Source organism: Pseudorasbora parva, chromosome 4, assembly GCF_024679245.1.
Source record: "Pseudorasbora parva isolate DD20220531a chromosome 4, ASM2467924v1, whole genome shotgun sequence".
Taxonomy (NCBI): domain Eukaryota; kingdom Metazoa; phylum Chordata; class Actinopteri; order Cypriniformes; family Gobionidae; genus Pseudorasbora; species Pseudorasbora parva.
Window position 1 is genome coordinate 13,737,896 of NC_090175.1, and position 12,700 is coordinate 13,750,595.

The 12,700-nt window shown below is 40.2% G+C and overlaps 1 protein-coding gene across 2 annotated transcripts; it reads left to right on the forward strand.

The window, feature by feature from the left end:
* Positions 1 to 2,913: 2,913 nt before the first annotated feature.
* On the forward strand, positions 2,914 to 12,652 carry zgc:175214 (uncharacterized protein LOC557610 homolog). Of its 2 annotated transcripts, none has more exons than XM_067440993.1 (6): positions 2,914 to 3,937; positions 5,595 to 5,745; positions 6,183 to 6,225; positions 8,506 to 8,547; positions 10,645 to 10,724; positions 12,171 to 12,652. In XM_067440993.1, exons 1-6 carry the CDS (start codon positions 3,913 to 3,915, stop codon positions 12,292 to 12,294), a joined length of 465 nt encoding a protein of 154 aa, XP_067297094.1. In that variant the 5' UTR covers positions 2,914 to 3,912; the 3' UTR covers positions 12,295 to 12,652. The 2 variants fall into 2 exon arrangements, with proteins under 2 accessions (XP_067297094.1, XP_067297093.1); XM_067440992.1 differs by having other exon boundaries at positions 2,920 to 3,937; positions 10,642 to 10,724.
* The last annotated feature ends 48 nt before the right edge of the window (positions 12,653 to 12,700 follow it).

A 12,700-nucleotide genomic window follows, 5' to 3' on the forward strand; every position in this document is an offset into this window, starting at 1 on the left:
TAACAACTCTGGAAGAAATGCCTGTAAGACAGTCAGTGTGTGGCATACTTAGGGTGTTTTCAGACCTGTAGATAATCTGCTTTGTTATGGAACAGGGACTTAATGTGTTACGATATTGTATTTTCTTCTTGGTTCGGTTCGCTTTCACAAAGGAACATTTCAATCTTCAAAGCTGTGGTCAGCATCTATTCACAGTGCTCCAAGGAAGGAACTGTGTTGAACCGGCGACAGGGTCATGGGCGGCCCAAGGCTCATTGATGCACCTGGGGAGCGAAGGCTGGCCCGTGTGGTTCAATCAAACAGACAAGCTACTCTAGCTCAAATTGCTCAATAAGTTAATGCTGGTTCTGATAGAAAGGTGTCAGAATACACAGTGCATTGCAGTTTGTTGTAAATGGGGCTGCATAGCTGCAGACCGGTCAGGTTGCCCATGCTGACCCCTGTCCACCGCCGAGAGAGCCAACAGTGGCACGTTTTTTGAAATGGGGTTTTGGTTAAATGGCTGAAATAAGGTCTGTGGTGAACACAAGCTCAAAACACTTTCACATTTTATTCTACAATACACCAGTGTTACCTGCACTCATGATTTTAAAACCTGTTATGTGCCTTGAAAAAGGCGGTTGCTAACAAGTGGCTATATGGGACTACAGAGGCTGTCAAGGAGATGAAATGTCATCACGCCGAGCAGGTAAACTCAGTCTGCTTTTACAGCCTCATTATGCTTATCATTGTGCTCTTCTAAACTAGTATAACAAACATTCTGGGAATTTTTTTGAGATGAGATAAAAACTGAAAGAGATGCTGGAAGCTTAGTGATGGTGACGCTGAAATCGTGGGACGGTGGTGTAGTTCGTTTATAGCCTACCTTACCTAGCCTAGCTTTTTACTTCTGGCGACTGTGTTTAGGCTTCAAAATTCATAAAAGTTGTGTTCATCTGTAATAATTATCTTGATGGACAAAACGTGCAAGTATCATACATTTTTGTTGATCACAGAGCTTGCTTTTAGTAGTAAATCCAAAAGCCTATGGAAACGTCCTATTGGGCTTTTCTCGAGGGAACCAGCGTTATGCCAACTGCAAAGTGACGTCATACCTGCGTCACTCCATTACTCCATAGATTGTAACAAAAGATAGACGACGCAGACATCTTGCACTAATTGGGGACCCGAGCCGCGGTATAAAGGCCCCGCCCACACTCCTACAGAATTGGTTAGTACAGTTTACTGCAGAACAACTCATTATGTCGGTCTGAAATAAAGCTACTATTTACCAGGGCTGACATAATGTTGCTATCTGGGTTTTTATATAACATGCTTCCTTCCTCAATTATGAAACAGCTTGGTTTATTGGTCCGTTGGGTCGGATTGCTTTCTCACCTAAACCGAACCACCTCAGAGTTAGTATTCAATCAGGCAGAGACCACCTCGTTCAGGCGATCTCATGCGGATCTGATCGCAATTGCCCTGTTCATATATGGCTAAACGAACCGAGGGTGAAAACACACCAGGTTTTAAAACAAATGTTACAATGAGCCAGCTGTGAAAAAGAATAATAAAGTATTTAAGGCTGAAATAAGCTACACAACTAGCCTGACAAGCCAGACCCACATCAAGATGTTTGGTCTGGAAACTCACCGTTGACAGCTCAATCCGAGGGGCGGGATAAACGGTTGTCTTTCAAACTCCCTCTGCACGTGATAGGATAGCGCTACCACCAACCAGAGCAACGAAGTGGAAACAGAGCTAGTTGATAGATTAAACATTCGCCATATCCGGTCAGCAAAACTCCGAACACATCTTCCCTTTTTAAGACTTCAGTGCTGTTCTTTGTTCTTTTCTCAGAGAAAAGCTTAACTTCAAGTTTTCCAGAGTCGCAGTCAAAGCTGATTCGAAAGACCGCCGTTTGACAGTTTCTGTGTTTACTAGAAGCACGCAAGCGCAACTCGGCCGTCATCATTATGGCCCCGCCGACCGACTGTATACTCGATGTGATTGGCCCGGCAAGAGTTAGGCGATTACAGCTCAGAAGGGTATTGAGATTTGCTAGACGACACTCGCGGGCAGATTAGATTTGCTGCCGCTAGGGCGCATCTAGATTTCTAGGCTACTACACAACAGATTTCACAGAAAATCATGTAGTGATGGTCACAGACTCCAATTTTTTAGCTTCAAAGTTTGATTCCATCCATTTGGAGGATGTTTGATTTTTTGAGCATATTGTTTTCATTTCGTCTCCTAGCACAAGGCAAGAGTTTCTGTGCGAGTTTGTTGTGTTCATTCAATATGACTTGAATGTGTGCGATCCTCAGTGTATGACACAAAGTCGGCAAGTGTATGATGGAGCATAATGTTTTAAAATCTGTTCAGATTTTAAAAGTCGTGTAGTGTATTCCAGCAAATAATCTGGCTAACATGAAACTGAACTGTGCACCACACAGATAAGTCATCGAGATTGCTGAGTGCGACAAACAGAGACACGGAGAGCACATGGTTGTTAGGCAAGCGGCAGCTGTTGTCTCTAGAGCAGACTAGTGTTGTTGGGGGTTGGTCGTCTGAGTCTGTTGTTTCTTTTTCCGCTTAAAAGCTATAGTTATATTCTGTGCTTAAACATAACAGGCTTTAGTAGGTCAAACAGCAACATGATATGCATCTGATCTAATGTGCTGCATATACGTGTCACTGTGCCCACTCATGCAATCTGCCCCATTTTTTTTTCACTCTCACTTGTTTTGTCTGCCACCTTCGGCTTGTTTTCTGCAGCTCGGTGAATGCTTGTGGCCTTACTTCCTCTAAATTGTTGCAGCCCTCACTTCTAGAAAGAGAGGAGGCCATCCTGTGACTGCAGTCGCGCAGTGAGAGCGTGAGGGATTGGAGGAGGGGAATCGCTCAGGAAGGGAGGGAGGGATTGGAGGACAGAGTTGCGAGGCAAACCAGGATCACATGAGCACAGATCTGTTTACAAACTGAATGTGTGCGGCCAGGAAAGACGCAGGAGCCTTCCTGGAGAATATTACTGGTCAGCCTCACTAGCACACATCTTTAACCCCAGATGCTTGTGTTTTGGCTGGGATATTTGCTAAATGAGCTGAGGGACGAATTATTTTTTTGTCTACTTTTTTGATGGAAGGATTGAGAGAGCAGATGGTTTTAGGTGGAGAGAAAAAATACTCCCCCACACAGGCGCACACACACACACACACACACACACACACATAAACACCCCAGCGGCTTGAAAAATACTGTTCTCTTCATTCTCTAAAGGGCCTGCTCTTCGATACAGGAATATACCTCAAAGATCGAGAGCGACGTCAAGGAAGGACTGCTGGAATAATCGACAAGAGACCCAAAGGCATGCCAAAGTCTTTTGCAAGAGGGTTTGAAGGAAGACAAAGACTGTAGATGGAGTCTTGTATCAGATCGTATGTTGTTCACATTTCTGCAAGTGCTCACTAAACTGCCAGACGCAGGAATTATCAAGGAATTTGTTAACTTTTCTGTGCGACAACATTAAGATCACATCTGAAGTGCCGTTCGGTCACATATGGACTCGTTCTCAAAGACAACAAGAATATCAAGGGCACATTATGCCCCCTTTGTCTTTGTAACAAAGCACCTTGTGCATATTCACATCAGCGGAGCCAAAGAGTGATTGAAATCTTTTGTTCTTCAATGCTGGCATCATAAAAGTGAGATGAATGGAGGAATAATTCAACTATAATCAAGACAGCACACCCTGTCATTTTAAGAGCTGGTTTCCCATCGGACTTACAGGAACAACGTATGGTGCACAACGGAAAATTGCCGGGAATAAGTCAAGCTTGAATCTGGTTTTCGGTTGTGTCCTTCAGCCCCCGCATTGCCTGTTCCAGACGAGCAGTGAGTTTGCAGCAGCACTGCTTGGAGTCAGATTACATGCAACCATTCCAATGGTGTAACGGTGAGTGGCCTTTGCGAAAAGTCCAAGCTGAACTTGAGTTTATTTTTTTTTTCTCTCCCCCCAGCATTAGTCACTGAAGTGTTATTGCTGCAGAGGATGTTGAAACCAGTTTGAAGAAGTCACAGGAAACTATTCAGAAAGGTCAAGCATAGCTGGTCAAAGATTGTGGAAATATTCGTGCTATGCGTAGACTGTTTTGAACAACCTGCATGCTGTTAGCCTTTTCCTCTTCTGAAAACTGATACGTTTAGAGATTTATATTTAGATAAAAACATGGATCGATCTGTTTCAATGACAGTAATGCTCAGTAAGTAAACACATTCTGTTTATCGGAAATTGCTCGGATTCTGATTACGTATACGTCATGTCATGTGAATGCATCAACTAGATTGTCTAAACCAGATAATGCAAATAAGACAGCGGGCACATTTATGAAGTCTCATGCTCATCAAAGTTGCATTTATTTGATCGAAAAAAACAGTAAAACAATAAGAGTGTCAAATATTATTACTTTTAAACTGTTTAATGATGTAAAATCGATTAATTGTGATTAATTGCATCTAACAAAAGTTTGTTTATATATATATAGTGTTTATATATATATATATATATAGTCACGTGTTTATGTACACACACACCGATATATATGTGTGTGTATATATATATATATATATATATATATATATATATATATATATATATATATATATATATATATATATATAGATTTGACAGCCATAAATTTAATATATTTTAAAATGTACTTTATTTAGGTGATGTAAAGCTGTATTTTCAGCATCATTACTCTAGTCTTTAGTGTCATATGATCCTACAGATATCATTATAATATGCTGATTATTTCAATACGGATAATAAAAAGAAATTACTATCAATGTTGAAATAGTTGTGCTGCTTAATATATATAGAATTTAGGAATACAGGAAGCTGCTGAGCATGTAAACTTTTCTAAATAAAGCGTTAACAAGATTATGAACCACATTTCCGGATGTTTTGTGCATCTGCAAAAACGTATCATGGTGATGGCATTCTTTTCAATTCCATATGTATAATAATAAAAATATCAATCATTCAGTCATAATCATACGAATGATAATAAAAATAACAATTCAACAAAAATGTATTCAGTTGTGTTACTGTTGAGAAATTAAATATTTAGCCTCTGTATATGACAGAACATAATAATAATTAGGATAATACTTGAGGTCTGTTGATAAGTCTCATTGTACCTTTCTAATCAGAATGACACAAGCTTACAATAATCTCTGTGGAAGCCCCTTCATATAAGCACCTTAGATGAATCGTTCCAGACTCAGACTAAGGGGGATTCTTGCAGACGCTGCGTTAATCTTTAACTCTTACAGTACACTGACTGACTGGGGAATATGAATGGAGAAGAACTTAAATGGTTAGAAAACAGTAAAGTATGAATGGCATGCTCTTATAAGTTATAACACACATATGGCTTCACGAAAGGCCAGATGGTGGTTTGTTGGAGGCAGTCCTACAGTTGTTCATATTTGTTTTGTGCTTAGCTCATTTCCCAAAAATTCCCTTGAAAGTGGGCGTACTGGAGAACTGCGTTCTTCCTGCTTGTGTGTGATTTAAATGGCTGATTTGAGTGTGTGTTTGTGTGTAGGCTGCCTCTGTGGTCTAGGGCTGCAGCATTCAGACTGTGATATGTCAGAGGAAGACATCTACCGTCTGCCGCTCAACGTGTACGTCATCGTACTGGGCATAGGCATGTTCATCTTCATGCTCAGTGTAATCTTCTGCTGCTATCTGTTCAGGCAAGAGCCCAAACACACTCACCACACCCGCACAACAGCTGTTACACAAATCAGATGTGTCCTTTGTTGCATTCCGCTCCTGTAAAGACATGTAGAGACACATAGAATGACATGTCTGGAACTTTATATAAGTTGCCTATATATATATATATATATATACTGAATAAATTAATTAGACATATATAAATAATACATTATTAGAGACTTTCAGACTTTAAGGTGACAAAGTATGAATTACAAAATATTAGTGTCAATTACTTTAAACAGTATATTATGTAGAAGTATTTTATAGGCACATGAGAGTTTGACAGAGGAAATGCTGCAGGGGAATAATTTGCACAATCACAACATCTCTCTTTGCACCACCCACAGCAGTTTTAGCAGTTGAACTCAGGAAGTGTACAAGTGGTTTAATTTTTTGTCTGTTCTCTTAACAGGTTGAAACAGCAAGGCACAAGGGAGCAGTACAGCTACAATGAGGTGGGCTAAAAACAATACAGTTAGCTATAAATATAGCATAGTCTTTACAAGAGTCTTGATGAAATCCAACCTAACAAATGACCTTCATGATACACTTTGCTTATAGCCTATAGCATGCAAGCATGACACAACACAAGTAAAATGTAATTTTCCATGAATATGTTACAAAAAGTTATTTTTTTATCTTTTTAAAATATGGTGAAAGAAGGTGCTTACCTTACAATGTTGGTCAAGGTCCTCTGAATTTATGTCAGATAATTAAACTAAAATGTAATGGGTCTAAAAAAGTGACTTGCTTTAAAAAAAAAAGCAAGGAGACTAAAGTGAACGTTATATTCATAGAGTAACGAGAAACACTAGCAGACAAAACACATATCGATATAAAAAGCACACTTCTCAATTCTGTTACTTACAGTGGCTATTTCCTGATAGAGATTAAGTAAGGGATAATGTACACCCAGCCGGTTGTTATCGCAGAATAAACCCCGACAGAGTGATCAGGACTTGAATCACTCTGAGGGGGTTTGGGATAATGTAGCTACACTCAGCCGGTTATCGCAGAATAAACCCCGACAGAGTGATCAGGACCCCGACGCGAAGCGGAGGGGTCTTGCATCACTCTGAAGGGGTTTATTCTGCGATAAAAACCGGCAGGGTGTACATTATCCCGCTTATTACACGGCTACTAGTCTCAAATAAATAATTATTAGACACAAAATATTGTCTCGAGATTAAATATTTTATTAGCTCTTACACGCTTCCGCGAAGGAAAACAGTTCCAACCTGCTTTAAGCCTTTATATATTGCTGAAGATTTGCCATGCCTTTGCTAAATGTTGAAAATGAATGCTGAAAGGGTTAGTTCACCCAAAAATGAAACCAAGCGATTTACTCACCCTCTAGTTATCGTAGATGTATATGACATTCTTCTTTCAGACAAATACAATCAGAGTTATATTTAAAAAGTCCAGGCTAACGTTAATCCCAGCAGTTGTTGTAGTTGTGTTTGAAGTCCATAAAAAATGCAGCTGTCCGTCAAATAACGTGCTCCACACGACTCCGATGGGTTAACAGAGCCTTCTGATTCGAATCGATGCGTTTGTGTAAGAAAAAGATCTATATTAAAAACGTTATAAAGGAAACCTGCCTTGATGTCTTCCATTGTAACCCACGGCTGTTTATGCCACAAGATGGCGCCAGCGTTAAGCATAGAAGTAGTACCGGTCAAGTAACTCGTAGTACCCGTATGAGCGGGTGTTATCTGGAAATAACATACCGCTGGAATGCGCGATTGACCAATCAGAATCAAGTATTTCACAGAGCCGTGTAATAATCTGCTGGGTGTACATTATCCCGCTTATTACACGGCTACTACTAGTCTCAAATAAATAATTATTAGACACAAAATATTGTTTTAAGATTAAATATTTTTATGAGGTCCTACGCAAAGCTTCCGCGAAGAAAAACAGTTTCAACCTGCTTTAAGCCTTTATCTATTGCTGCTAAATGTTGAAAATGAATGCTGAAAGGGTTAGTTCACCCAAAAATGAAACCAAGCCTATGATTTACTCACCCTCAAGTCATTATAGGTGTATATGACGTTCTTCTTTCAGACAAATACAATCGGAGTTATATTTAAAAAGTCCAGGCTAACGTTAATCCAAGCAGTTGTTGTAGTTTGAAGTCCATAAAAAATGCAGCTGTCCGTCAAATAACGTGCTCCACACGACTCCGATGGGTTAACAGAGCCTTCTTCGAATCGATGCGTTTGTGTAAGAAAAAGATCTATATTAAAAACGTTATAAAGGAAACCTGCCTTGAAGTCTTCCATTGTAACCCACGGCTGCTTAAGCCACAAGATGGCGCCAGCGTTAAACATAGAAGTAGTACCGGTCAAGATAACTCGCCCGGATTGGCGGGTGTTATCTGGAAATAACCGCTGGAATGCGCGATTGACCAATCAGAATCAAGTATTTCACAGAGCCGTGTAATAAATCTATATAAAGTTTTGCTTATTAAAATACTTTATTCTATCCCTATGTACATGTAACTACAACATATTAGTTAATTTTCTCGAAAACTTGCGTCGTTATGAAAAATGCGCCACAGCAACCTTTATTCAAGATTCCTACCGTTTCCTATGCAACGATGCTGACTCGGCCAATGGCGTAAGATGTGGGCGTGGATGTTTGTTCGACCAATGTCTGACGAGGGGCTTGTTCAGAAAGCGGCAGAGTGAAAAACAATTAATTCTTGTCATTTTCTTTATTTTCTCTTAAAGGTGGTGTTGAAAGGCGCAGGAAAGAAGCTGAGCCTACTGGGAGTAAGTTTCGCAAGCTCCCTGTAAAAGTACATTTGCATTTAATTCCATGTGTGACTGTGTTTAATTAGCCTAGAAATCTAGACGCACCCTAGCGGCAGCAAATCTGCCCGCAAGTGTCGTCTAGCAACTCTCAATACCTCTGAGGCTGAGCTAGACAAGCCAGACCCACATCAAGATGTTTGGTCTGGAAACTCACCATAGACAGGGCTCAATCCGAGGGGCGGGATAAACGGTTGTCTTTCAAACTCCCTCTGCACGCGATAGGATAGCGCTACAACCAACCAGAGCAACGAAGGTGAAACAGAGCTTGTTGACAGATTAAACATTCGCCTTATCCGGTCAGCAAAACCCCGAACACATCTTCCCTTTTAAGAATGACTAAAGTGCCGTTCTTTGTTCTTTTCTCAGAGAAAAGCTTAACTCCAAGTCTTCCAGAGTCGCAGTCAAAGCTGATTCGAAAGACTGCCGTTTGCCAGCTTCTGTGTTTACTAGAAGAAGCAGGCAAACGCAACTCGGCAGTCGTCATTATGGCCCCGCCCACCGACTCTATACTCGATGTGATTAGCTCGGCAAGAGTTAGGCCAATACAGCTCAGAAGGGTTGCTTGCTAGACGACACTCGCGGGAAGATTACATTTGCTGCCGCTAGGGCGGTGCGTCTAGATTTCTAGGTTACTTCTGAGCTGTAAACGCCAAAATCTTTTTCGGGCCAATCACATCGTGTATAGAGTCGGTGGGCGGGGCCATAATGACGACGGCCGAGTTGTGTTTGTGTGCTTCTAGTAAACACAGAAACTGGCGAACGGCGGTCTTTCGAATCAGCTTTGACCGCGACTCTGGAAGACTTGGAGTTGAGCTTTTCTCTGAGAAAAGTGACTTCACTGCCGTTCTTTGTATTCTTAAAAAGGAAAGATGTGTTCGGAATTTTGCCGACCGGATACGGCGAATGTTTAAACTGTCAGCGAGCTCCGCTTCACCTTCGTTGCTCTGGTTGGTGGTAGCGCTATCTTATCGCGTGTAGAGAGAAAGACAACCGTTTATCCCGCCCCTCGGATTGAGCCCTGTCAATAGTTTCAAGACCAAACATTTTGATGTGGGTCTCTGGCTTGCAGGCTATGGTTTAACTCCTTTGACTCGTTGTCTAATATTTGTATGACGTCAAAAAGATCAACCCATTATTTTTTAAAAGGGAAATGTCACAATACAGCATGAGTACATGCTGGGACCATAGACTGTGCCTGGGACAATCATACATTCCTGCATATCGCGTTGCCATACCAGGTCTTGGGTGGAGGGGGGTCTTTCTTTTTATTTAGAGATATTAAATAATTAAAGGATTAAAAGGGATTTAACGGAATAAAAAATAAATAAGTGATAAAAAAAAGATACACTTCCAAATGTAGCCTATATAGTTGTGAAGTCATGGTTATGGCCCTGGCATATAGTTTTGCAATTAGTTTTCTTTAAGAGCAAATTTACTACTCACTAATCATTACTAAATCATTACTAGTATTACCGGTACTAGTAAATTGTATGCGAATTAGCAGAAAACCTGTGCTTTTTAATAAAAAACAAAAGTAAATATTCATTTGCATTACACACTAAATAGGCTTAAACATATCAAAGTATGTGACCAAGTTCAGTATCCTGTCTATTAAACCTGAGTTTGTCACTGTTGGCAGCGCTTCTTGAGAATAACTATTTATGAACACAAGTGTCAGAATCAAAGATAGTTCAGCATTTCAGATCTCCCACATAGTGCATTAAAAATTCCTTCACAAGCGAGGCTCAATTAGGTTATGTGGTGTTCAGTTGATTAGTAAAAACCTCAGGGGAAGTTCTTGATTATGCAAATAGATTTTCTGGTCCTCTCAACCACCTGGTGAACTGCATTATGGGAGCCCAGACGTGACTTTCAATTGAGTAGAACTCCAGCCCCGACATCACGCCATAGAAAAAAGTGTGATTGAAACCAAAAACTAAGGGAAAAATGTTGGAAAGGCTACAGCCAGCATTCCTGCAGCATACTGCTAACATGTTCAGATTGTGCGTTTAAAAGAAAGAGATGCTAACATTATTTTATCTTGTGTCACAGCAGCCCTGTGCCGTTTGTCTGGAGGAATTCAAGACCAGAGACGAGCTGGCCGTGTGCCCGTGTTCACACACCTTCCACAAGAAGTGAGTTCCACTTTAACAAGTGTTTACTTAACAGGAGAAGTCACATTTACTTATGCAGCAGAATTCCACAGAAAACTCATCAGTCACAGTTTTACACATCACCTGCCTTTGCCCGTTTATTTTAATGACATCATGAAATCACCATTGAAGTTTTCTGGCTTCAATCTCTCAATTTGAGGCCACCATCTTAAAGTGCCCCTAATAAATAATCCTAATAAAGTCTTTCTTATGGAAAAATGTGGCAAAACAACATTTTGATGACATTGACACCTACATTCAGGAATCTCAATCCCGGTTTCCACATAAATAGTAAACAGCACAAGTGTTTTCAACATGAAGTGTCTTGAGCATCAAATCATCAGTAAAATGATTTCTGAAGTATCATGTGACACTGAAGACTGGAGGAATGATGCTGAAAATTCACATTTAAAATAATTACATTTTAAATGATAAAATAGAAGAGGTAATTGATAATTAATATCATTTAACAATATTACGGTTTGTACTATTTTTGATGAATTAATAGTATAAAAGGCTTCTTTGACATTGTATTTTACATTGTCCATTAACACTCTCCTATACAGAAGTAAATAAAAAATAATAACGCAATGGAAATGTAAAAAAAAAAGTGTAAATAAAGCTTATATCCATCAGTCCTAAAGATATTTAAAGGGATAGTTTACCCTTATGATTTACTCATCCTCAAGTCATACTAGATGTATATGATGTTCTTCTTTCAGACGAACACACAGTTGTATTAAAAAAAATGTCCTGGCTCTTCCAAGCTTTATAATGGCAGTGAATGGCGGTTTCTTTTAGTCCATAAAAGTGCATTGATCCATCATAAACGTGCTTCATACGGCTCTGGGGGGTTAATAAAGGTCTAAGAAAAAAATATCCTTATTTAAAACTTTACAAACTGTAATCTCTAGCTTCGGCTAACTGTCGTATGTGCATTCATAAGAAACTGGCGTTCCAGGGTATAATGCTTCAATGAGAATATGCTAGTCGCAAGAATCAAAAAATTTTTGTTTCTTGGTTCTCTGCACTTCTGCGTTTGACACAGAAATTACACTTTGTAAAATTTTAAATATGGATTTTTTCTCAAATACATCACTTCAGAAGGCCTTTATTAACCCCCAGAGCCAAACGGTGCACGTTTCTAATGGATAGATGTACTTTTATGGAGTCCTAAACAGAAACAGCTTGGAAGCTTTAGGATGGCTTAAGGATGAGTAAATCATAGGCTAATTTTCATTTTTGGGTGAACCATCCTTTTAAGTGTCACTTACTATTGCTCACACTTTTGACCCCTAAACAAACTACAAGCAACAGCCTAGCATTGTAGTGACAATTTTTGCATGGGTAAAAAAAAAATGCAAAAGTGCAAAAACCCATTCCATTTGCAACTGCACTTTTAAAGAAACTTTTCGTTGTAACTTGCAGGTGCCTGCTGAAATGGTTAGAGATCCGCAGCGTCTGCCCGATGTGCAATAAACCCATCATGCGTATACAGAACGCTGACGCCCCACGAGGAGCCGAGGGGCTGCAAGACCCAGAGGAGGTGTGACCCCAGAAACTGTAGGGCCCACGGCCAGATTAACACCCTCCAGTTCTGCGATTGCTGGAACAGATCACGTGACCTGCTAAGGCTCTCCAAAGCCATCTATATGCACCGCCACAGCGGACGCGGAGAACGCGTGAAACCAGGACGACAATGTTCAGCCTCCACTAGTGATTCAGTACCATATTGCCAGTAGCCAAACATAAGAATAGTCTCCTATATATCGTGCCACAATATTCTTTAAATTAGTATCGTGCCGAGGTTCTTCTAAAGCGAGAGACACCGTGCATGCTGGGAAATGGACGTCGAAATCATGAGATGTAAATATCTCAGGAGTTTCCCTTAGGGAATCTAACCAGGAAACTTCGGCAATTAAACTTTCACCGTTGATGAGCGGACGTATATATATGTG

Excerpts from the sequence above, each read along its gene's own strand:
- zgc:175214 (XM_067440992.1), top strand. The coding sequence starts at position 3,913 with ATGCAACCATTCCAATGGTGTAACG. Across the intron at positions 3,938-5,594 it reads ACCATTCCAATGGTGTAACG|GCTGCCTCTGTGGTCTAGGG; the intron begins GTGAGTGGCCTT and ends GTTTGTGTGTAG. Across the intron at positions 8,548-10,641 it reads AGAAGCTGAGCCTACTGGGA|CAGCCCTGTGCCGTTTGTCT; the intron begins GTAAGTTTCGCA and ends CTTGTGTCACAG.